The 25,184-nt window shown below is 39.8% G+C and overlaps 1 protein-coding gene and 1 long non-coding RNA gene across 8 annotated transcripts in view; one reads left to right on the forward strand and one right to left on the reverse strand.

Annotated features, from left to right (window-relative positions):
- The window catches only part of lrch4 (leucine-rich repeats and calponin homology (CH) domain containing 4), a 50,888-nt gene extending 33,337 nt beyond the window's left edge, over positions 1 to 17,551 (forward strand). The window contains exons 10-18 of one of the 2 annotated variants that reach the window (XM_044340798.1): positions 929 to 1,081; positions 1,918 to 1,986; positions 2,182 to 2,236; positions 2,319 to 2,382; positions 3,040 to 3,144; positions 3,235 to 3,326; positions 3,848 to 3,985; positions 5,358 to 5,435; positions 17,255 to 17,551. In XM_044340798.1, coding sequence (XP_044196733.1) covers positions 929 to 1,081; positions 1,918 to 1,986; positions 2,182 to 2,236; positions 2,319 to 2,382; positions 3,040 to 3,144; positions 3,235 to 3,326; positions 3,848 to 3,985; positions 5,358 to 5,435; positions 17,255 to 17,404 — 904 coding nt within the window. In that variant the 3' untranslated portion in view covers positions 17,405 to 17,551. Of the gene's footprint in view, positions 1 to 928; positions 1,082 to 1,917; positions 1,987 to 2,181; positions 2,237 to 2,318; positions 2,383 to 3,039; positions 3,145 to 3,234; positions 3,327 to 3,847; positions 3,986 to 5,357; positions 5,436 to 5,828; positions 6,862 to 17,254 lie in introns of those variants that run through there. The other variant, XM_044340797.1, reaches the window with a different exon arrangement.
- On the reverse strand, positions 970 to 18,528 carry LOC122973356. 6 transcript variants are annotated; one of them, XR_006399994.1, is made up of 8 exons: positions 18,196 to 18,499; positions 17,219 to 17,400; positions 13,569 to 13,670; positions 7,691 to 7,761; positions 5,956 to 6,083; positions 3,025 to 3,138; positions 1,522 to 1,667; positions 972 to 1,055 (listed from the first exon to the last, which is right to left on the reverse strand). It is a non-coding gene; the product is annotated as an uncharacterized LOC122973356 (long non-coding RNA). The 6 variants fall into 6 exon arrangements; XR_006399995.1 differs by lacking the exon at positions 1,522 to 1,667 and having other exon boundaries at positions 970 to 1,055; positions 7,691 to 10,937; positions 18,196 to 18,528; XR_006399993.1 differs by lacking the exon at positions 1,522 to 1,667 and having other exon boundaries at positions 970 to 1,055; positions 18,196 to 18,482.
- Between the last annotated feature and the right edge of the window lie 6,656 nt (positions 18,529 to 25,184).

Raw genomic sequence — 25,184 nt, forward strand, 5'->3', positions numbered from 1 at the left:
TGATAAAAAATTTGATTTGACACAAACCAGCCTTCAGAATAAAGGTGCAACTCTATCAAATCACTTTAATAGACTCTTCATGTGATGTCTCTGGTGTTGTTCTTAACTTTGTGTTGTAGAGTTTTAATCTGCTGTCATCTTCAGCTGTTAAACATCCAGACCGTTTCAGAAAACGGCAGCTTTGTGATAATTCAGACTTTTTTCTACTATTTGGGCAGTTGCTCTGATGAAAGTTCACATTCCAGTGAGTTTGGCCTTCATCTTCCTCTAATAGGAATAGCTTCTATTGAGACAGACAAGGACGTTGTTGCCGTGACAATTCTAGCAAAACTTTATAAAGAAACAAAGATTTACAGAGTAATGATTTCAGTTTGTTCCACACACAATGACTGTTGACTGAAACTGTTGACAAAACTTCATTATTGTAGAAACCCAACACACAGCTTTATATATCGCCTAAACCTCCACTGAATCTGTGCAGACATATTTGTGACCACGCTGTGTGTATTTTAGTTGAACAAATAAAGCTATTCAACTAAAGCTATTATCGTGTCATACAGTGTACACACACACACACACACACACACACATATTGGATGAACAAACCATCTAGCAAAAAAGGTTTGTGGATCTGTTTGGGATTTTTACTGTCTGTCAGTGACTTTGAAAAATTTGGTGGTATTTCCCTCCTACAGGCTGCAACATTTCAAAAAGGTTATATCTCACTGTATTATTCTTCTTCTGAGGCAAACAATGGAGTTGGCAGTGATGTGAACTGCAGCACAGACAAACTGGCCTTTCTAAATATTCAAAAAAATGAATTAAATATTTTAGTTCTTTTAAAAAAACATTTTTACAGCTATATGGATCAAACTGTTTCATTCTTAATTGCCAGTGTGTTCTCTCTCTCTCTCTCTGTCTCTCTCAGGTCCACGCTCCATGTGGAGGTGGCTCCCCCTTCATCAGCATCGTCGTCTCCGCTGTCCCCCTCCAGCCCCACCCTGGAGGAGCGCAAGAGGCCGGGCACCCTGTCAATCTGGCAGGAGAGAGAACGTCTGCAGCAGCAAAGAGAGAAGACCAGGTAAACTCATTCTCATTACTTAGACAGACATTTTCAATTAGGTTCAAGTCTTCATACCCCGGAGTAGAGGTCCTCACAGGTCCACCATGTTGGACCTGAACCTACCTGAACCTGACGTATGTAAATTCATTTTCAAAAGATCTGATGGCTACAGGCGTTTAAATGAAAAAGAAAACCAACCAATCAGAATATGACATGAACATTTAGTGAGTGCCGATAAGAAAAAAGAAGTTTGTGTGACTTTTCGAAACATCAGAGCTGCAGATGGATGACGCAAGCTGATGCCTGTTCTGCTTTCATATTCTTTTCTCTGTTCCCATCGCAGCGTTCTGATTCACCACACATTCATCTCACGATCTGTATAACTAACACTGTGACACAGATTACCACACAGATTTTATTACAGCCGTCTCGCCCGATGTGACGTGCAGTAAACTTACATGGCTGTGGTTGTTGCACAGTCTAAAGACGTCTTAAGTGTGCACATAATCTATTGACCACAGGAAGGGTGCACTGCCTCTATCAGAGTGCTGTCTTCTCTCTGTCTGGGCTACAGTGTGACCAGAGCACTTGACTCCACAGTTTACTGCAGATAGAGGAAGAAGCATTTGATGCCATGTTAGGGAAGGGTGTTAATGTATAAATGGATTGGCCACAGACATCACATGGCACTAACAACATGAATCTGACTCAGTATCAGTGTTTACTTAGATATAGACTGGAACACAGTGTGAATGTGTGCTTCTCTAAGCTGTCATGTGTCTCTGTGAGAGGCAACTCCCTTCTGTCTCTCATATCTAATTATACACTCTCCATGTCAAAACTAATTTTTTCAGTTTTCTGAAGTCATCGACCAAAACAGGAAGTCATGTGGCCTCTGCACCACAGACAGGAAGTAGCTCAGGGTAAGTAAGACCTGTTGAACAGATGATACTCACAGCAGAAAGACACATCTACCTCTGTCTGTTCCCATTCATATCTCCTTTCATTCATTCTTGCATTTCCTCGTCTAAGTCAAGATCACAAATGGAGGGAAGTTAAAGGGTGTGGAAGTGTAGGTTTTCTTTAACAAATAAACTTTGGTGTCTGTCTCCCCCTAGTGGTGCATCACCAGAGAACAGTAACTCCCACTGTGGCCTGCGGCAGAGATGTGCAGTGAGTACTGTCCTTCATACTGTGTAGTGAACAGTGCAGAGTGCTGGACTGTATGACAATCTGACATGTTTTTCTTCTTCAGAGTGCTGATCAGATGAGCGTTGTGCCTCCTTCAACATTTCTGCACCGCTCCAGCAGCAGAACAGGTACCACACACATACAGATATACACATTCATGTAATATAGCAGCTACACAGGCTGCTGATAGATTCTCTGCTTTCTGGTGAAACTAATGTTGTCTCATGTTGACTGCAACACATCAAATCAGTGAGCCACACTAGTTTATTTAGACTGTATCCCACACACACCATCCTGCTGCCAGAAAACCTCACTACAGTACAACTAATGCACTATTTCTCCCTGTTTGAACATTTGTTATAATACGTGTGGCAGGTCAGATTCTTAGTATGGGTTAGTGATTCTTTGATATTTCTGATGTGTAAAGCAGAATTTGGTCGGTGTATTCAGGCAAAGCTGTTGTGGCTGTTTGTGTGAGGACATTATATTCCACACTGATGAATGTATGATGAAACTTTAGCTCTTTTAGTTGATGAGAAACAGGAAGTTCTGTTTTGTGTTCATTTTTAATCTTGAAAACAGCGCTTTGACAGAATAGTTCTGCCAAGTTTTATTTACTAGCTCTTTCCAGAGCTTCCAACTGCATCTCACTGTATGTGGATCTTGAGTTATGGTTATTTTGTCCTTGTTGTTTTGTCGTGTCATATAAATTCAGAGGTGTACAGATGTGGTATGAAGTGTAACTTGCACAATAAATGTGTAACATTGACCTGAATGTTTGTCAGATGTCCCGTCCTCCCCAAAGACGTCCCCTCCACCTGGTCAGGCCAACCAGAGACCCAACAGTTTCCTATTCCGGGCCTCCTCCCGTAGCAACATCAAACCTGCAGGTGACCAAACAACACAACACACACACTTCACACCTTCATCCAATGCTGCAAAAATGATCTGACACTCTCTACTGTCTTTGTCACGGCTAGTTTTCACTCTAGGTGAGTCTGGCAGAAGTGAGTCTCGCACGACGCTGCGTTCTCCTAAAGAGGAAAGACCAGACATCATGCAGCTACGCAAGGTAACCCATCACCACCACCTCATCATGTACCAGGGTTGAACTGTTGGGGACCATGGCTGGCTTTTTATTATCTTAATTAAAAACACAAGCTGGTTCTTCAACTCTTGATTTTCACTTAACACTCCCACACACACAGTCAGCACTCAGAGGATTTATTAGAAGCTGTGCCAGATGATCTGTGCCCGACGAAGCTCATCTGACTGAAATGTAGAGTTCAATACAGAACTGTTAATCCTTTCAAATTAAAAACCCTCTACCACACTGACAGTAGCACATATATTGTTTCCACACACACTCATGCAAGCCATCAGTACTATGATTGAAATAGTGTCACGTCAAGTCAAAATGTATTTGTATAGCACATTTAAAACAACCACAGTTGACCAAAGTGCTGAACAGGCTTAAAATGCCAAAATAAATGAATATAAAAGTATGTGGGTGTTCAGCAGCAACTTTAAAGTTTCTAGGGTCTGACATGAATTCATATCTGACAAAACTCTCTCTTCTGTGTCTCTCCTCAGACTCTGGAGTCTCGGCTGAAGATCACTCTACCAGAAGATCTGGGTGAGGCTTTATGCAACGGCACCATCCTCTGCCAGCTGGTCAATCAGATTCGACCGCGCACCGTGTCAATTATCCACATTCCCTCCCCAGCAGTGGTGAGTCTGACAAGCTGCCAAATCCTGTCCTGATGATTATCCTCACACTCTTTTACTGTCATTCACGTCAGTCTGGTATCTGAAGGAGACTAATTACAACAACTTGTTATTTTATTTGGTTACTGCAGTATTAAAGTAAGAATATTTCACTTCTGAAAGAAGAAATAACACATTCTTTCTCTTCCAAATGACAAGTTGAATTCAGAAGCAATAAAACACACTGTTGCTCAATTTATTACACTGAGAGGTTTCGCTGCTACAGCTTTACTTGGTCTGGTATGACAAGTAGCTTATGGTGGCTAATGTTAGCTACATATCACTGTGTCACCGAGTTCACTGACTTTATTACTCTTCTTTACTGTTATGCTACATTTTAGGATTTCACAGATAAACATTGAAGTTTCCTGCTTGTGCTCACATTCCATTTGCTCTTCGTCAGGTGGCCTAATGAGATCTTTAAAGCACCTGACTCCAGAGAATCTTGGGAAATGAAGACAAATGTCCCATTTTCCTGTAATTACCACTTGCGGCAACATTGCCTATTGTTCAGACAAATTTACAGTATATATAAAAATGTGAGACTATCAAACAAAAGCACATATTCCAGGTGTTAAAAAGAACTCATCTGTGCACAAGAATGAATGAATCATGCTCTCAAAACAATCATTCTTACATCCAAATTACTATATAGTGCTCTCAAAATACTGTCAAATATAAAATGTACATTTCCACAGCACTAATTCCATCAGTACAACTACAGTCACTAATACTGCTTTCAATTGCTGTTACGTTATTGTTAGTTAAACTCAACATTTCCTGCAGAAGTTTCACATTAAAAGCCCACCAGGAATGGATGGCTTTCAGTGTGAAGCGTCTGCAGGATGCGTCACCGTTATTTTACTTTTCATTTCATTTTCTTGATCAATTGATTAAATGTTGGGTCTATAAAATGTCAGAAAATGATCAAAATTGATCAACTAATGGTTGTAGCTGTAGTGTTTAGTTGACTATAGAATGACTAGAGAATAGAATTGATGGGAAATAATGAATGAAAACAGCATTAGTGGTAGAGAAGAGAGTGAGAGAGCTGCAGAGTGATGAGTATGACATGACTCACTTGTTGTATTGATGGAATTAGTGATGTGGAAATACTCATTATACTGAATTCATAAAGACAACAGATAAACATGGAGGAAGCGAGTTTGCATTAACAGCAAAGTAAAACAGGAGCAGGTTAGAAATCATCTTATTAAAATATGAACAAATATGATATCTCTCTGCAGTTGAGGTAAATAGAGGCCCTGGAAAAAAAAGTAGTTACTACAAAGCAATAGTTCCACTCTAACCTGCTGTTACTCAATGTTGTTTTCAGCCAAAACTGAGCGTATCAAAGTGTCGACTCAACGTGGAAAACTTCATTGCTGCTTGTCGCAAGCTGGGAGTCCCTGAGGTAAAGTCCATGTCTCATTATGATTCTCACTGTCCCGTCCTGTCATCACTACTTCTAGACATTTAGTTTACATGAATACATTTAAATTCAGTGCTGTTGTTTCTTTGCAAACATTCCAGTAATGCAGTGTGTAAAACAGTAGTTAGCTGAGAGCTGTGTGCTTTAAGCTCATTTGTGTTGCTACATGACTGTCAGGGTTGCACTGATGAGACTATTAATGAATTGGATCACAAACATCAGTCCAACCCTAACTGTGCTTTGTGTAATTCTACACTCTGGTTTGTCCTTCTCTTGTCTCCTAGTTATAACAATATAACTACTTGTATTTTCCTCCTCTGTGTGTGTGTGTGTGTGTCTGTGTGTGCGCGTGTCCTCCGTCTTTCTCCTGTCCAGACGGACGTGTGTGTGTGCTCTGATGTGCTTCTGTGTAAGCTACCCGCTGTGCTGCGCTGCGTGACAGCCCTTCTGGCCGTGGAGTGGGGGGACACGGCGGAGGAAAAGTCCCCCCGCCACTCCTCACCTTCGTCTTCATCGTCCTTCTCCTCGCTGCTGTCCACAGATTTCCTGCTCTTCTACTGTGTGGCCATGGCCCTGCTCTACGTCCTCTACTGCTACCTGCTCACCTAGAGGAGCAGCACGCAACACACACTACATATATATTCACATGTCACACACACACACACACACACACACACACACACACACAGAGTGACAGAAATGTGTCAGTCAGTCACAGTTGTAGAATTAAAGTGTGTGAGTCCTGTCCAACACACAGCTGCTTACACAGTTGTCATCTCAGACAATACTCTACAGTGTGTGTGTGTGTGTGTGTTTGAGTATGCATGCCCGTGACTGTAGAGCAGATGTCATAAGATCTGAGAGTGTGTGTTGACACTCCACAGCTGCGCTGGTTGGATGTTAAGTGTATACAGCAGGCAGCCGAGCACCTTTTACAAACAAAGTGACTACACTACACTGAGCACACTCTTCATTGAGAGGAACAGAAAGCACTACACTGATGGACAGATACTAGAGAGAGCAGATGAACATTGAAATGCCTTAGCCTAGTTTAGCCTTCACTCTGTAATGCACAGCATGTTTGGAGGAGATAGTTTTCTGTTAAACTGTCTGAAGCAGAGCTGCTCCGGAGGCAGAAACAATCTCATTGGTCGAGACATGAATGGGCGAGTAAAGGAACCACACCCTCAGTCCAATCACAGTTACACACTATACCTTAGATTATAGGTCATGCACTGGCCTGAGTACTTTTAGGGTTAAAACTGAAGCCTCTAGAGAACAGATCAGGGCTGAAATATTCCTTGCCAACACCTGAATAACTTCCGTGAGGATGTTGATGATTTTGCACACTGTAAACATCAGTAAACATGGCAACACTTGAGGAAGTGACTGTGTTGTCAATGTTGAGATCACAGCAAAAAAAAAGAAGAAGCTTTAATAAGTTTGTCTTTCAAACTTTCTTCATTGTTGTGGTTTGTGACCTTCCTTCACATTCTGATGCTCTACACTGCTCATATGCTTAGTTGTATCTTGCTGATGCATACAGTAGCGTTCATACACGGCCAACGCTCTAGATGCAGACTGTGCAGGGTGGTCATCCTGCTCCTATATGAAAGCCTAGCTAAAATTAAAGCTGCATCAATTTATCTTTTCATTGTTTTTTGCCGCTTCAGGGCAGCAAAACAAGCTGTAAACAACTTTTAACATATTATCACTTTATTAAGTTGTTATGTTGAACATGTTAGCAAACAGCTGCGTATTTAGCTTATCTGAGCCATTGGCTGCTAAATGCTCCACTATGTTCACCAGCTAGTTGCTAACTGTGTCTGTCTGCTGTTTGGTGCTGAGCAGGTGGTGTACAGTTGGTTTATCAGAGCTTTGCTGAAAACAAGCTTGATGAGAGCCGTTAGACTGAATCAAAACAGTTGAAGTTGTGGATGGCAAAACCAAAACAATGAGCTAAAAGACGCAAAAATACCTCAGTAGAGCTGAGGGGAAGTACAGAGGTGGGAATAATTCTTAGTGGATTTGTCACTGCGAGTGATGTCTCTAACACTACACTTAGTCATTTGACCCATTGTCAATATTTAAAAAATGATTACTGCAGCTTTAAGTATATGAGACGCTTAATTCTTTGTTCTAATTGTGCTTTCTAAAATGCATGAATTTAAAGGGAAAATGTTGTTGTGTTTTTGTAGCTCTGTTCCATCAGTTATGATAACATTGTACTCAGTTACCTGCTGAGACCTGGGAACAGTCCACAAGCAGTCAGACCATCACACAAGTTGGAAACAAGCGTCCAGGTTAGCTGAAGAGAAAATGAAAATGAACATCAGTTTGTTATAAACATCCATCACAGTTTACAGACTTAACAGCTCTTTCACATCAGCATAGTGCATGTTGTAGTGTAGAGTAGGCTATGGAATTGGGAAACAGCCTCCTTGGATCTGCTGTGGGATAACTAGATAGATAAATTTGTTTTTTTTACAACTTCACTTTCAGAACTTAGCCTCACTCATCCAGAGAGACTGTGGTTCTTTGGCTCTATTCGCCAAATCTGAGATTATTCCTGCTTTCAGAGCAGCTCTCCCTCTGAGAAATGTTCAACCTAAAACTCCAGTCTGTGTGTTTGCAAGCCAACATTTGTCCTGAGAGAGAAAAGAAGCTGTTGAGGTAACCTGAGACTGAACTGTGAATGTGATTTTTAGCCTTGAGACAGATGCAAGTTAGTGAAATAAGGACAGTGAGACAAATGATACAGTGCCTCTTACTGAACACTGACCACTAGCAGAGACTGCTTCTTTTTATGTCTGTGATGTTAACTGTGAGCAGCAGGGGGAGCTGTTGCTGCATCTATCGCCCTCCAAGCTTCATGTGTCCAAACTGACGGTACAAACCCTCCAGGAGGAAGCGTGTGTGTGTGTAAAGTCTTTTTTTGTCATTGTCTCTGGTCTGTGTGACCAGCTGACTTTGTGTTCATGTTTGTATAAATGTAAACAGGTTATTAAATTATTGTTTTTGTTTTTTTTATTTATTTTTAAATTCTGTTGTGTGTTTGGTTGTGTTGCAGAGCTCGGTGAAACAGCAGAGGCTTCACTAATGTGGTTAAGCCTGTAAGACAACAGCCTCCTAAAGCTTTGAGATCAATGTGCCTGCTTTAAATCACACACAGGTTTATAAGATGTGATCAATATTCAATTATTCAGAGTTTAAAACAAACATTGATTGTTTAAAAGTTTTCCCTCATCACTGGATTGGTAAATCATTGATTCCCTAGAGGCTACACATTTAGCAGAGCATCAGGCGGCCTCTGCTGTTTCTACCACACGCTGCGTCTGGCTTATTGCTCATAGAAGCTCAGTGTCTGCAACTAAACGCAGGTTGGAATCTGATTATGATGCTTATTTGACTGATGTAGGGTTTGAAGGCTGGAGCTGATAGAGTTTTGGATTGAAGCTGCTAAAGCCCTAAAAATCCTTTCTAAACAGAATTTGACTCTTATTAAGACCTCCGAAACAACTTTTAAACCATAATGGGACACTAAAACTTTCAACTGAAAAGAAACTAGTGAAGTGAGATGACCAACGTAACTTATTGAGTAGTATGAAATTCTATGAATAAATAAGCTAAAATGTCAGTTCTTTTAGGTCATTTTGTGTAACTGTGGAAGCAGTGGCACTTAATACCATTGTTGAACAGTTCTGATACCGTCCCCAACAATATATTGGGTTAACACAACTCCCAAAGTACTCAAGCAGAACATAAAAAAGCCATTCAGTTGAAATTGCAATATAATTTTATACCTCCGTCCACTTCATGTCTACATCTCTGCTGTTGTCTCGAGGTCAGTGTCCACTGTAAAATCCTCCCTGCCCATGTTTTTTACTAGCCTGCTGTTAAGATGAAATTTATACAGTTTCAATTCAAATGTATATTTTATAAATCAAACTGGATAAGCAACTGACAGTACTTCACTCACTGGCTTAGACCCAGCTATATTCTTAAATATGTTAGAGGAACAGAAATACTGTTGTACTTTATATTTATACAATATCCTTGTATTATTATTAAGAATCATTTTTGAGTTTATATAAATCTATATGTAAAGTTTTGTTTTTTTTCCTTCCGCTGTAAAGAAATTATTAAAAATGAACTTTGACCATGTGCTGTTTGTCTGCTCGCCTGCTGTCGTGCTTTTGCTTCCTCAGCTGAGAACTTGAACAGAGATCAGAGTATCTGCAGCCACCTCAACGTCTCATTCTGACAAAGAGATATTCATTTAAGGTCCACTTATCAGCTTTTACAGCAGCTTTCAGCTGCGGCTCATGGTGTTCATCAGTGGGTGGAGTTTGTTTAGTTGTCAGAGATGGCTAACTTTGCTTAAAAGATAAGGCTGTGATTTTCTGTTTTTCTTACTGTCAACAAATCTCGTGCAGAGCCAAACCAACAATGAAGTGATCTACTAACAAGTATTGTGTGTATCCAAAGGCTGAGCAAATGCAAGGTCCTGAAATAAACTCTGTAAGAGGAATCCAGCTAATTTGGTTGCATATCAAGTAATGTATGAAGTAACTGAATTAGCATTCCTCAAGTGATGATCTATTGAGTGTGAATTAATCACATGAAGTTATAGTGACTTGATCATGTGTTAATGATGAGCAACAGGAATTCATGATACATCCTGCATTAAATCATGAGTCATGCACTAGTTAAACATTACTTAGATATATGATTTGTTTCCTTGTTGTAAAGTGTTACTGAAAACACTTAGAGATGAGATTTGTTGACAGTGAGAGAAATATAGAATAATGCCAGCCTTGTTCTTTTAATACTAAATTGAGATAACTGGAGGAGTAAAAAAACACAATCAACCATCTACAACATGACAGCTCGCTGATTTGACCAGTTTGGTTCCTTCATGTTGGTTCTGATTTGTTCTTTAAGTCAATTCCATAAAACATTAAAAACTTCTAAGAAAGTGATAAATTTGTGAGCTGCCTGCAGATACCCTGATCTGAACTCCCTGTGCCCTGTGCTTTCACTTCTTCAAAAAGCTCCTGTGTGCTCTCCAAACAGCAGCTTTGCAGCTGTAGAGTCCAGCTGGCCGTGTTGCAGCAGGTGAGTTCATAGAGTGGAGGTCAGAGGAACGGCAGAAATCAGCGTTTAGGTTTTTGCTGCAGCTTTCATGAGGAACGCTGACGTCTCCTCTGTGCATCGCTCCAGTCTCAAGTCTGCCTCCTGCTCACACACATCAGTGGAGCTGTGAGTGTGTGTTGTCAAGCTCTGGATTATCTGCATTGCATGTGTATAGTCAGACTCCACGTTCATCAGTTAATCAAGTAATCACCATAAAGGCAGCAGCGCTGATTATGTAGATTTAATCACATCTTAGAGACTTTATGGTAAATGTCAGTAGTTGTGGGTGAGTGAGTTCTTTAAGGTTTTAGGGGTCACTGAGGACGATCCAGGGGCCCATGTGACAGTCTGTAAAATGAAAAAGCTTGAGAACAGAGGCAGCTATGCAGCAGTGACTACAAATCCATCCAAATTCATTTTAAAGCATGGAAACACAACCAGAAACTGTACAGTGTTATGTGACCGTAGCAGAGCTACACGTGTCTTTAGCAGTGGTTGTTGAAAGTGAAGAATTATTTGTGATCACTTCAATTCACAACAAATCATCTCAGCTAAATTTGAAGAGATGACTCCAACTTAAGTGATCATGTGATCATCACCACCCCCATAATATCCCCTGCCTTCTGTGCATTGTGTATTGAGCTGCAAGTAATCAATTATTTTCACATTATTTTCTCTTCCAGAATCTATAAAATATTATAAACTAAAATGTCCATCACAGTTTCTCTGAGTCCAAGGTGACCTCCTCTAATGTGACCATCCAAAACCCAAAGACATTCAATTGTGATATAAAACAGAAAATACTCTGATCAGAGAGACTGACATCAAAGAATGTTTGGCAGTTTTTGCTCGAAAATTACTTAAACGGTTAATCAACCATGAAAATAGTTGGGTTGATCAATTTTCTGTCATTTGATTAATTGACTGCAGCCCTCACATAGGTCCTGAATCATAGATATAGGAATATAAAACCTACTAACAACCACATATGTCAACCAGCAATCAAAACAGCCACCTCATCACCAAATATGAGCAGATAACCAAACTACCATCAGCCAAGTTCAATCAGTACCAGAGCAAATTACCTGAGAAAAAAAATCATAATTACAAAAAAACTAATATTGAATGTGTTTTACCAAACCATGCAGAAAGCTGACCACGACCACCACCAGCAATACAATCTACAGCTTCCACTAGTGTCCCTCTAACGTTTTATGAAATACTTCTCTCAAAGATCTGGTAGTAAATGGGCTCAGTTTGAAAGTTATCATGCTCTTGTTAAACGTGCAGTCTCTGTACAACTAATTACATCAACTGTATGAAACCACTGAGGGACTGAAAGCCTGGGGGGACGACCAGACAACACCAAGAAAGTCAAACATGAAATATAGGAACGGACGCAGGATTAGCTCTCAGTTAAAACTCATCACTTTGACACCACGTTCAAACCTGTCCGTATCTTCACTGCACAACATACAGTCATTCCACAGGATGATTTCCCTCTGGGTGATCCTGAGAACCACATCATCTGCAGCTATGCCCTGCTGCCCCCAAGTTCCCATAAACACAGCACACACACTAGACACACTGTATACTGTACAAGGATCCACAAACAACTCAGCTCTCTGATGCTGGAATGATATCACTCACACCAGGTTTTTATTGTGTCCGATTGTGGTTTTAAGCACACTTTATCTCAGGTGAGCGCTATATGAACTAAATATAATAAAGACATTAAAACTGGATTTATACACAGGACCACTCTATAAGACAGAGACCCAAGTCATAATGAAAAACCTGCCTTTGCTGATAGTGTACTGAATTCAACCCAAAGTACTTCATATCATCTGTAATTAAGTGCAGTTGATAAGATGTTAATAGTGATGAACACCAATCATGATCTAATGTTACAGATGCTGGATGATCTGGGGCCAGATGCATAAAACTCTGTAGATTCATGACTAAAACTGTATGTACGCACATCAGACAGCAAAATGCATATGCATTCTTGTGTTTTATGAATCTCAGTCATTGAGGAACTGGGTGCACGAGCCTCATTTCCTCTCCAACAATTAGCCATAAATGGATGAAGACATGGGCTGAACCAGCCGTTTTCATATCACCTCTCTGCCTGCTCCACCAGTCTGTTCACCTGTCAGTGAAACAAAGGGTGAAAGAAGCAGTGCTGTTTCACTGAGTGTGTTGCATCGGTGAGGTTCTCCAACAGCTACAACAGCTGTCATTACATGCGACTGTGCGCCTCTTTATAGCGTCCATATCAATAATTAATCACATGGACTGTAAACCATCGTCAGCAGTGATCTCAGAAATGTAATCAATGATTAGTTTGTAGCTCATATCTAAACACAACTAAGGATGAAATAAAAAGAATATAAAGAGCAAAATAAAATGTTGACTCCAATGTAAATTAAAAGAATGATACAATTAACCACACACAACTAATTAATCAATGTTAATTTAAAATGCGCCTTTGATTGGCATTTTACAAATACCTGTGTAAAAAAAATAATTACACAATCAGTTCACATTCTGTGTTTATAAATACCAGTTAATGTGCGTATGCATGGTTTTTGTCCGTACGTATCGTTTATGCATCTGGCGCCAGGTGTTGTTGGATTGTTACAGTATATTCTTAAATGTGAAAAAGGCAAATACACATTATCACACTCTGTCCCTCAGTGAGGATAGTGTAGCCAAGAATTAACTAGAAAAAGCTCAAAAACAGTTTCTTCAAGGATGGCAAGCCAAGAACACGTCCATTAGTGATACAGTGTATTTACTGTTAACAGAAAAAGTGATTTGCTCACTGTGCTCCTCCCACTGGATCACACCAACAAACTTAACAATTAACACTGAAACAACTTCAATATAACCACTGCAGTCCTACTACTTGCACATATTCAACACGTTTATAGAAAGCATGATATTTAAAGAAAATACCATAAACGTTTTACAGACCTCTTCATTAGGTTGAACTGCTCTCACTTAGGTGTCCCACTCTGGCACATTAATAGACAGCATTTCCCTGCGCTTGGACCCTTCTTTCCAGACCAGGAAGTGCTACAGGGGTATGAAACAAATAATACTGCATTAACGTTAAATTACAGCAAATAAATCAATCTCTACAACTTAAATGTTTGTGATTGTTATTTGGTGATGGGAACAAAAAAGATAATATATAGCTCTGGATATTGCTTGATGTTAAATATCAGACCGGTCAAGTGTGTGCACCCACTAGACTGGTGTCTGCATACTTCCTGGCTACTCTCACTGATTCATGTCACACACGTTAAAACAAGAAAGCAATATTGAAGAGGCAATGGGATGATAATTGGTGTCATATTTTGTTGATTCAGGTACCTGTTACATTATACACAATATTCTCACCATCATTGCTTCCTTGCATCTTAAAGATTTCATTAAAGCCACTGTGTGTAGAATTTCAACATTTCAGACTTTAGTGCCCCCCAGTGGTAGTGTTAAAAAAGACACAGTGGCAGACAGCAATGCACTCTGCTACCCCACAGCTACATGCTACTCTGTTAGACTTGACGGTAATGTGGGTTGATTTTTATTAGCCTCTAAGAGGAAACAGCACTTTCTAGTGTTGTTTAAACAGATTGAGCCCATGTTTGATGTATAATTTAGATGTGTCTTTAAAGTTGAGGATTTTAGTCTTCTTAGCAGCAGTTATTAGAATCAATGGTGTGAGGCAGAGTGTGATGTAAGTGTGCAGAGGAGGGATGGACACAGAGGGAGGCTGAGGATGTGGGATAGTTTGTTCATGACCTCCAGCTGCTGAGACCAGGAGCAGTGAACTGATGGACAGAACTGCAGAGTGTGACAGTAGTCATCTGTTAGTGCCAAGCTCAGTGTCCAGCTCTGAGGACATGAGTTATCACTGAATCCCACATGGAGTGTGGGATCGGTTATATATTCATTGTATCAGTGGGTTTCACAGATGTTACATATACTTAGATGCTATAATCTTGGATATTTCAATTCTCCCTCCATACAAAACTGTGTTTTTCACTGTGATGTTGTTCTCTTCACTGTGCAGAATGATGTATGTGCAGTTTGTTTTCACAGTCATCTGCTGAAGGGGGAAAGTGCCTCTGTTCATCTAAAATCTGATTTTACGCAGTTGGCCTATGAGCATGACTTGTGACATCACAACTAGATTGGAATCATGGTCTAATATTCAACTTACACAAGTGTGACATAAAGACTTGAAGCCTCCAGTGCACAAACACAGGACACATCTGGTGTCCAGCAGGAAAACTTCTGAGAGATATGAGATATATTTACATATTTATAGATTATGGCATTTTTAACGAGGGAGGAGGAGATGTCATTTTAAGGATTTTAATGTGGCAATTATACTTATTATCAGACACACATTATTGTTTCAAGCTGAGTATTTTTATTATTTCATGTCTGGAGGGGATCTTAAAGCTTATTTCCATTTGTCTGTTGGAAAATGATTTTATTATTATTATTTCAAGATGAGAAGAATATTTGTGTTAGTATTTTCTTATGTTTCAATATCAAGAGTTAGAAACGACTAGAGAAATGACTGATAATTGAAATCAAAGTGAGAAACTGTTTGTAGACGCTGAGGTTAACATGGGTCCTGTTCTTCATACCTGGATTACTGACGTAAAGCTGTTTAAATGTTGGCGTTTGACACTGGATTTGAGTTCTTCTGGACATTTGTTCAAAGCAACGAGTCATTAGGGCCAAATTTGCAGCAGTGCTGCTTACACACAAAACATTCCAAGGAGCACCCCCATATCTGAAGGTTGTTTCATAAAGATAAAACTCCTTTTATTATGGGCACCAATAGACAATAGGCTATACAAAATGTAATTACCACATGTAAAATGGGACCCAATCTAAATCATAATTGTTTTTAACCCAACAGAACCAGAAAACATTGTAATTAAGAGATATTTTGATGAGAATTTGTCATTTAAATTAGGAAGTAATGTACAGTAATGTAAGTACTGTATGTTAGTAATGTTGCATCACAAGTGTGAATTGTATACCATGACCAGAGCAATACCAGAGTTCTGTGGCAAATACCAGAATTTCAGAAATCTGATCATTATTTTTTTTACATTAACACTTAAATATTTTCATAATGGTCCCATAAATTTGGTTTTTAAGATTTTACTGAGCAAGAAATTTTACAGTTGAAAATAAACATTTCAGTGCTCTCTGGTAAACAAATGATGTCATGGTCTTACAGTTTTAAATGACCTCAAACGTGTCTTTGGCGTTTCTGGACTGCAGTTTCTTGTTATTTATTGGCTGACATACACAATATATCTGTGATGAGTTAATATCAGACAATATATCAGCTGGCAGACTTATCATTGGCCTCCATTGTATACAGCTGGATTTCATTTTAGTTTGAGTCAGTTTTATAAATTATAGGTAAACTCCATTCATTCTGAAAATGTGTCATATAATTTATTCTTAGCTCACTCAGCCACTCATATGAGTGCTGGTTATTTCACATTAAGAGCTCAGTTATTCAAGATATCCAACCTGTAACAGCACTAAATTAGCCGGGTCAAAGATCATGTTATCCTGGATTAGTGAGGCTAGACTGATTTAGCCTATCTGACCCATTTACACTAGCCAAATTAGCTAGTGTAGCTATTAACACACCTAACCAACATACAGACCCTCTGAATTCATGACTAGCATGATTTGAATGAAATAAATACCTCATTTAAAATCTGACCAGGGAGTCTTCCTTTCCATTAAACATCACAGCTTTTCTATTTTACAATATAAGTGGGTAGCTGCTTGTTTTTATTTTGATCCTCCTGGTTGCTTGTTGCAAAGGAAAGAGGAAGTAAGTCTGATTTAACGGCTTTTCATTTCCTGGAGGCAATAAACTCTCCAGCGTTTGACAGGGTGTGTGGATGTTTCTGATATCCACTGTAGCCTCTACGAGATTGAAATTACATGCTTTGCTACAGAATGCCACTGAGCCTGTCTTATAAATGTGTTAACTCTTTCAGCACCCAGTTGCCCTTTATGTTCACAAGTCACAGTTTAGAAGAACACACACTGCTGATATTCCATTTCACAGAGAGATTGTAGCCTTGAGATATCTTACTTCAGCAATTATAACTATTTCTTGTAATAGCTGAAACCATAGCCTTCTATCCTTAACGGTGGGATACTACATGGGATCATTTGATATCCAGATGGGGTCACAGGAGATTTTCAAGACATATATATTGATATCTTTGAAGAATGGTGTTCATCCCTCCAGAAGACTTCCAGAGGCCTGTAGAGTCAATGCAAGGCTGAGGAACACCATTCTTCAAAAAGATATTCATTTGGTGGAGGACGCTGTCTACCAAGTCAGTCCTAAACCTCCCATAGGTGTTCAGTTGGGTTGAGATCTGGTGACTGTGAAGGCCATAAGGGTACAAGTGGACCCAAAACATGCCAGCAAAATGCCCCGCACAGCATAAAAGAATTATTAAAGCTGCAGAGTGCCTGTAACTGACTAACTAACCATTATTCAGTATCTTGAAAAGTTACCAATTCATATCAAAAGGCATATGTACTGTACAGTATCTTACCTGCATCAATTCACTCCTCTACTCCTCCCTTCCCAGGATTCCTTGTGTTCCCCCCAGCTCATCATGGAGGACGAGGGGCTGATCCGGTTGGCTCAGACCATCCAGGTATTGGTCGACCTGGCTGACGGTTCCCAACGTGCCCCAAGGCAGGAAATGTCAGGGGCTGCAGGCTCATCACAATGCTAGTACCATGTAGAGAACAGTATCACACAAAAAGGATCCATCTCAGGGCCAGTGTTTATTTTTTAATATGCTTCATATTTGACATTTTACATTGACTTTACAAATGTGTTCATCTTCCAACCATCAAATAAATGTTAACATTTTAAAACCCGACTCCAAAATCTTGTGTGTTTTCTTATATTTCATAATAAAGATAACATACATTAAAGGAATAATACAATATTTTAAAATTTTGAGAAATATGTTTATTGTCTTACCAGAGTGAGATGAGGAAATTGATGATTTCACTCGTGTCTGTGTGGTTGTTCTGCCCTTAAAACAGAATTGAGGGAAGAGGAATGAAGAAGCCCGCACACTTCTCTCGTTTTCACTCGTTTGTATTGAGTTTTAATTATATACAGTACAACCAAATTCACATATTTTCTCAGTTTCCACTACTAAGTTATTCTGTTTTTTTTTCTAAATAATGTAAATTAGGCTATATTTTTAACAAACATAGACTGTGACTTAATGAAATATATTTACCTTTTTAACTTTCATATTTTACCTAACACATGAACTGATTTTTTACCGTAATAAAATAATGTTTTTAAACACCTTACAGACAAACTCAAGTGCAGAAAATGGCGGAACAACGGTTAGACGCTGTATTAGCTAGCTTACATGGTGACGGAGTTAGCCAGAAACTCTTTAACAATGTAAAAGTACAAAATTCACCTCTTTCACTCACACTGAACAACAAGTATCAACAATGTGTGTCGCTAACTTTATAGTGCTTTGTGTAAGGTAATTACCTTAAAACAAGGAAAATAGTGAGGGAAGAGAGATGACGACACTGGCACACTTCTCTCGTTTTCACTCGTATGTATTGAGTGAGGGAGAGGAGCGCGGTTCCCCCTACTGGAGCCCTGAGGCATTATCAATAGATCGACGCACAATCAACCCAGAAAAAGAACACACATTACCTATTTGTACTGGTTACACTCTGGCTGGATATTCTCCACAGTAATAACCTTAGCAACATAACCAAAATAACAATAAAATTATGTATTAAGAAAATAGAGCACGAGAAATATAATTGCATAACTCTGAAAAGAAAGAAAATTATGTTTCTGAAAAATCAAATTACTTTTAAATTCTTAAATACCACACGTTCAGTATAGAGCTGGAGTCAGGATGTGGTTAGCTTAGCTTAGCATAAAGACTGGAAGTAGGGGGAAACCATAAATTGTTGGTTTTACATTTCTGTTTGTGGACAAATGGACATAGCCAGGTTAGACGTTTCCCCCTGCCTCCAGTCTTTTTGCTAAGCTAGGCCTATTGCTTCCCTCAAGCTTTGTACTTGATACACAGGCATAAGAGTGGTATCAATTTAATTGAAAGAGAGAATAAACACATTCCCAGAATGTTGCACTGTTCCTTTAATTCTTGGTAAAGTGGCAGAACAGAAATAGCATATAGCAAGGAAGAACAAGAAGTGAACAAGAGCAACAGCAAAGGAATTAGAAGATCAAAATATGAAGAAAATTCCACTATAGAAATTAAAATGAGGTAAAAAGACAATGAATGAAAATATGCAAAAATATGTGGATTCTACTTTTAACAGCGTGTAAAATAGCGGCAGTTATCAGCAGGAGCAGAGAAAAAGGCAAATGAGAGACAAGTGGTTCTTTCTGGACATGGTGGGGATTGTGGAATACATTTATTTTGGAAACAGCAGCAGAAACAAGGTTTCATGCCTTTAACATGTGAACCAGTCAACCTGTTTCACGTTCACTGCTGCTAAAGCGTAGCAAAACACCCTAAATAAAAAGGATGATGAATTGAACATCCTGTTTCATAGCACTGGTTCCTTTCAGCAATGTGTGTCCTCTTTAGGCACTTATCACAACACTGACAGTGAAGGTTTAATTAACGGCACGAAATGCTCCAATCCAAGGTGCGTTGGTGTGTGTTAGGTACGCTGTTTTCACCTCTGACTCATTCGTCAGTAAACAGATCTGTTGCAAGGCTGTTGCAAAGTGATACACACTGTGAGGAAGGGTCATGTTGCTCCAGCCGTAAAGACATTTCAGTGTTTTTATGGTGAATGCACCCCAGGATTCATGCTGTAAACCAGGTGACCAGTGGCAACTGGCTCATGAGTTTCTTTCTCATTTTACCAGTCCTCCAAGGGTCAGTTCACCCAAATGACATCAATACATGTTCTTACTTCCTTCGATTGTATCCAGCCATGCAGATACGTTTGGTCTTTTTTTGTCCAGGTTTTGAGATATCCGTTACTGAGATTTCTGCTTCTACCCCAAAACATTGGAGGTGAACGTATTCAGTTTGTGCTGCTCAAAGCATCAATGCTGAAAAGAGGTTTGGGTTTTATTCATGACAAAGTAGTTCCTGTGAAAGCTGGTCACAGTGAGGTCAATAAAATTCCTAAGAAGTGATCTTGAGAATTGTACTGAAGTGTGAGTCAAAATATTCTTAGCAAAAAGTAGGACTTTATATGAAACCTTATATGAAGTAACTGTTATAGCAAACTGTGTCAATGCTGACCTCAGTGACTCCTGTGTTGGAAATTAAGGACAACAATCATGTTTGCCCTAAATGCCCTCACTCAAACACTGAATCAGCCAATACAGTAGCAGACGTTCAAAGGTTACACATCAAGGCTGCATTACATCAATCATCACAGTTACAGTCATCCATGCTTTGCCTCTGAAAGACTAACCATCATTCACTAAATCCATCATCAGTGCTTCAGTATATACCAGCATGCAACAACAAAAACAAAAACAAAAAAAAAAGATATTTCTCTGTGATAACAGTTATATAATATGCTATTTAGGATATTATTCATAAAATCCTAAATGAGTTAAAGACAGATAAGCATGTTAAGTGATACTCTTCTGTGGAGGTACTAGAAATTATCTGGATTTGAATCAAATATGTGTTTAATTGTTCTGGTTTTAAACCAGAACAATTAATACTATCTGTATCTGCGTGTGTCACAAAAATATCTGCATTATATTGAAAAGTGTTCCTTATATTTTGAACACCATTCAATTTAATGCACTACAGTACACCACCACCCACTACAACCCCAGTAATAATCATGAAGTAGAATTATCACATTTCTGACAATGTCAACAAAAACTGAAAATGTATAAGCTTCATAAAAGTAGAATTTATGACAGAGCTGTTGTACTGGATTGCATCAGATTGCACAGGTGTTCCTAATACAGTGGCCGGTGAGCTTAAACAACCAGCATAAACTGCAGCACCAGCAGGTCTCCAATCCAGAGCATGAGCAGTAAGTGTTGAAGCCAGAAGTCTCAGCATCTGGCCAAATAATCTTTTATTAGCAACAAATCTATCAAGGCCCTCAGATGCTGTATATTACGGTCATTCTGTGCTGTAAGACTGTAAAAATCTTGCTTACTTCACCTTTAATCAGAGGTGACTCTCTGGAGGAGTGACAGAATGCTGAACATAGAGATGAAAAGATGTTGAAAAACAAATAAAGGCAGTTTCATGGCCACACTTGAACACTGCTATAAGTACCAAGCTATCGAGCATGCAGCGTGACACAAGGACCCACCTGTTTATTTCTATGCATCACCACATACAGGCTCTCTATCACACCTACTCCCTATCAAGGCCAAGACGAAGAGAGCTGCCTTCACTTTATTAATCAGCTCTGGCTTTAATCACGAGTCAATTAGCAGCGTGGCCTAATTGACTATCATCTTAATTGCTCTATCACGCTCTGCCTTGGAGGACCGTCTGCTGCTGGCTTATCGCCTCAATTCTCGATAAGACACACACTTAATGAATACTCACACTTGTGTATGGAAATGCCGCCCGCCTGATTCCTCTCACGTCCGTGCGGATGCCCCTGTGAGGCCTACCGCTAACCGAGGCAGGGACTGAAGAGGCAGCCTGACATTTATGGGATGTAATTGAAGATGGGTATGAACCCCCACGCTCCGACATAGATGGATATCAGCCAGCAGCAGATCTGCTGTCCTGCTTCATCAGCCTGCAGTGATACGAGGCTGAGAGGAGGTGAAGAAGGTGACTGTTAAATGGAGAAGCTACAGATAAAACAGCAGCTCACACTTGCAGTTCTGAGTCTGTTTTCACACTGTGATCCACTTGGTGTATGAGTCAGTCTGCTCTGACTCACTGTGGGCAGGACAACAGGCTCTGGTCACATCTGAGACTCTGTCTGCAGCTTCAAGCACTGATAATAACTGCTTTACAATATGTTGAACTAAATTATTTTCAGGGGCCAAGGCTAAGTCAAAGATGAATCATTTAGAACTCTGTAGACACAGTTTAGAGTGAACATCAGAAACATTTCAAATTTGGGAGAGCTATAATCAAATAATTGAGTGCAACCATAAAGCTGCACTAATCACTATCTTTATATAAACAATGGATCAAATGACTGTGTAATATGAAAGGTGTCTCTTTTAGTGATGAACCCACAGAGAATTATCACCTGACTGCAGTTCCTCTCAACTCTACCAAGCATTTTAGCCTCTTTCAATTTAACGTTTGGTTTTTCAGCCCACATCTTTACTTGTTTTGGTTCACTCTCACCAATCTCATCGACCTGGTTTCCAGCAGCAGCAGCAGCAGGCAGCTGTTTTCAGTGAAAAAGCTTTGATATACCAACTGTACACTAACTGTCCAGAATCAAACAGCAAAGTTAGCGACTTGCCAGTGAACTAAAATGGGAGTGAATATTGGACTTACATTCATAAGTTGGGCATTAGGATGCATTCCATACATTTGTTAGACTTTAAGGATACACACCATGGGTTTTGGTGAGAAACACTGAATGTAAACATAACTGTGCTTAACAACAAACGGCGTCAACTCCACTTACTAGCTTTAACCAGAGCTTTCAACTGCATCTAATGATCTTCTTCAGATAGAGTTTCCTCACTTGTCAAACATGTGACTTATGGAAGTATTGATTTTGGTCACATGATGGTTGTGTATGGGTGTAGATGGTAACCTCCGTCTCTGCTCAGAGATGGTGTCTGGTGTCAGATGTGAATGTTTCTCTGGTCGTCCACTAACTCCTGCTCGATGACCTTTGACCTCTGCTCAGTGGATGCTGTGAGTGGTTTTGATCTGGTGTTCACAGACAGCTGATGATGTCTGTTTCTGGTGTTCATTCAGTCTCTCGTCCAGGGTCCTTGCTGTTTCACTGATGTAGTGTGATGTCATACACTCTTGGAGGGGGTTGGGTCTTGTCTTTAGGGTGAACCAGCAGAGATGTAATGATACATTAATTGGATTGCCCAATACAGCCCTAGACAGACTCCAATATGTCCTGAATTCAGCTGCCAGGGTTCTCACTCTAACCCTGGCGACACATCACCCACATCCTACAGCATCTCCACTGGCTCCCTGGCAAGTCTCGGTGACATTTAAAAGTTCTCTCCTTCACGTACAAACGTCTTTATCATCTGGCTCCTGATTACCTCTGTGATCTTCTCCACATCTGCACCCCGTCTTGCACTCTACGCTCCTCAAACAAAGGACTTCTTGTCACGCCTCACACCAGGCTGCACTCTGTGGGGAACAGAACTTTCAGTGCTGCAGCTCCCTAGCTCTGGAACGCTCTCCCTGCCTCAATATATCTGTTTATCCAAGCTTTTCATTAACTCACCTTTTTTTGTGTGTGTGTGTATGTAAAGTGTCCATGGACTACGAGAAAGGTGCTTAAAATTGAATATTTGATTATTATTACTATTATTATTGTGTTTAACAATGAATTTCTTACTGAATGTATACTAGGTTTAATGGAAATTATGATCTGCAAAGTAAATATATAATTTTTACGTTTTACAGAAATTGGCAGAAAGCATTACATCAAATGATGTCGCATGAGGAGTCAGTTTCCCCACAGTGCACTGTGTGGTAGTAGGTGTTAGTTATTAGAAAGTCTTTTTTCAGTAGTTTGGTTTGTTCATCAAAATGAATTACTGTTTGTACAATAAAAATGTGAAACTAATGAAAAATCCCAATAATATTAACAAAGATGTATCACAGCTAGCTAGAAAGAACTAGCTATAGGATTGAACCATCTATCTACCAAAGGAAGGAATTTCTGTCTGTATGTCCTTCACGTATCTCTTGAACCATTCATCCGATCGACTCCACACTTGGCGGGTGTAGTGCTGGGGAACAAAGGGAGTGCCGTATTGAATTTTGTGCAATTTGGACACGTGGCATGATTAATATTAATAAACTTCTGTCTGTACAAACAAGTGATCATCTGCTCTACTATGCAGCAGCGGGACTGGGCTTCTGGGCTCTGTGACTGCATGTCACTATCAGAGCTGTACAACCCTGCCCTGATAATGTTAAATGTTAGGCTTTGTTGTGGGTTTCCTCCACTCATTTTAAAAAAGACTAGAGAAAAAGAGAGAGAGAGTGAGAGCATGAATGAGCGATAGAGAGACAGGCTGGAAAGCTTTCTCAGAGAGAGAAAGCCTGTGAGAGACAGAAATACAACATTATTTTCTGTCTTGTTTCACAATAGTTACATTCTAAAGCACAAATAAACAACCATCAAACACCCAACAGATGATCTACTGTGGAGACAGATGCTCTTTTGGTGCAATTTGGGCGCGCAACACATTTAATATTAATAAGCTTTGAATAAACAAGCAAACAGCAAGCCGCTCAGCTCTGTGTCTGAGTGCAGTAGGGGCCGTTTGATATAAACACTGTCACATCACAGTCGGGTGGAGTTTCTTGGCTCTGACTCGAGTTCACACTTGGCAGGTGTACTGTTGAGGGTGTCGAGTGTGAAAGTATTCTGACATGCGACACATTTAATTAACTTTGAATAAACAAGGAAACAGTGAGCCTCTCAGCTATATGTCTGAGTGCAGCGGGGGTTTGGTACAAACACTGTCTCATCACAGCGGGGTGGGGCTTCTGGGCTCTGACTTGCTGACTGGGACAAAGGCACGCACCCCGCTCAGTTAAACTGCCCAAGAGAAAAGAACAAGCATACACAGGAGAAAAAAACAGAGGCGGAGGCAGTAAAACTAGCCAACAGGAGCACAGACACATTTGATTGGCAGCAGAATCAACCAATGGAAGGCCGTAAACTGCTTCTATTGTTCAACCTCAGTTTAGTCTCACTAGTGAAGTCTCTGTCTGGACTTAAACCATTTAATTTATTAATTAAATCTTATCATTTTAACTGACACATTTTCAATTGATACAAATATGTGCAGTTCTTGAGAAATAATAAGCAATCGGCCCGTTCGGAACAGACACGTTTTGAGCGCGCATCGCACTAGAAGAAGAAAAAATAAACAGTAATATAAAAAACACTTAGCACTCACATTGTTTTTACTTGTGTTCCTCATTCAAATTCAGGTTGTAGAGAACCAACCTTTGCACTAGTCACCACTGTTCATTAAAATATGTCAAATTGCAAATAAGCAAACACTAAAGACTGATTTGACAAGAAAATTCGAAAAGCTCCGATATGACCATCTGCCTATTGTCAGAGTTTCCAGGTCAAAAGCTGACTGTACACAGTGTACCTCTGGGTGGCCGACTGCCTGAGGCTAGAGATCAAGGCATTAGTGAGGAGAGCACTGGATTAGATTTGGTAGACATGAACCCCTCTGTACATATGATAAGATAGGACAAAGTTGTGAGTGATAAAGTGAAGATAAGACTGTATGACTGTATGTAAGGAACCACTGCACAATGTCTTTTCACTGTAACTGAACACAGACAGGAG

Source organism: Thunnus albacares, chromosome 22 (assembly GCF_914725855.1).
Source record: "Thunnus albacares chromosome 22, fThuAlb1.1, whole genome shotgun sequence".
NCBI classification, from domain to species: domain Eukaryota; kingdom Metazoa; phylum Chordata; class Actinopteri; order Scombriformes; family Scombridae; genus Thunnus; species Thunnus albacares.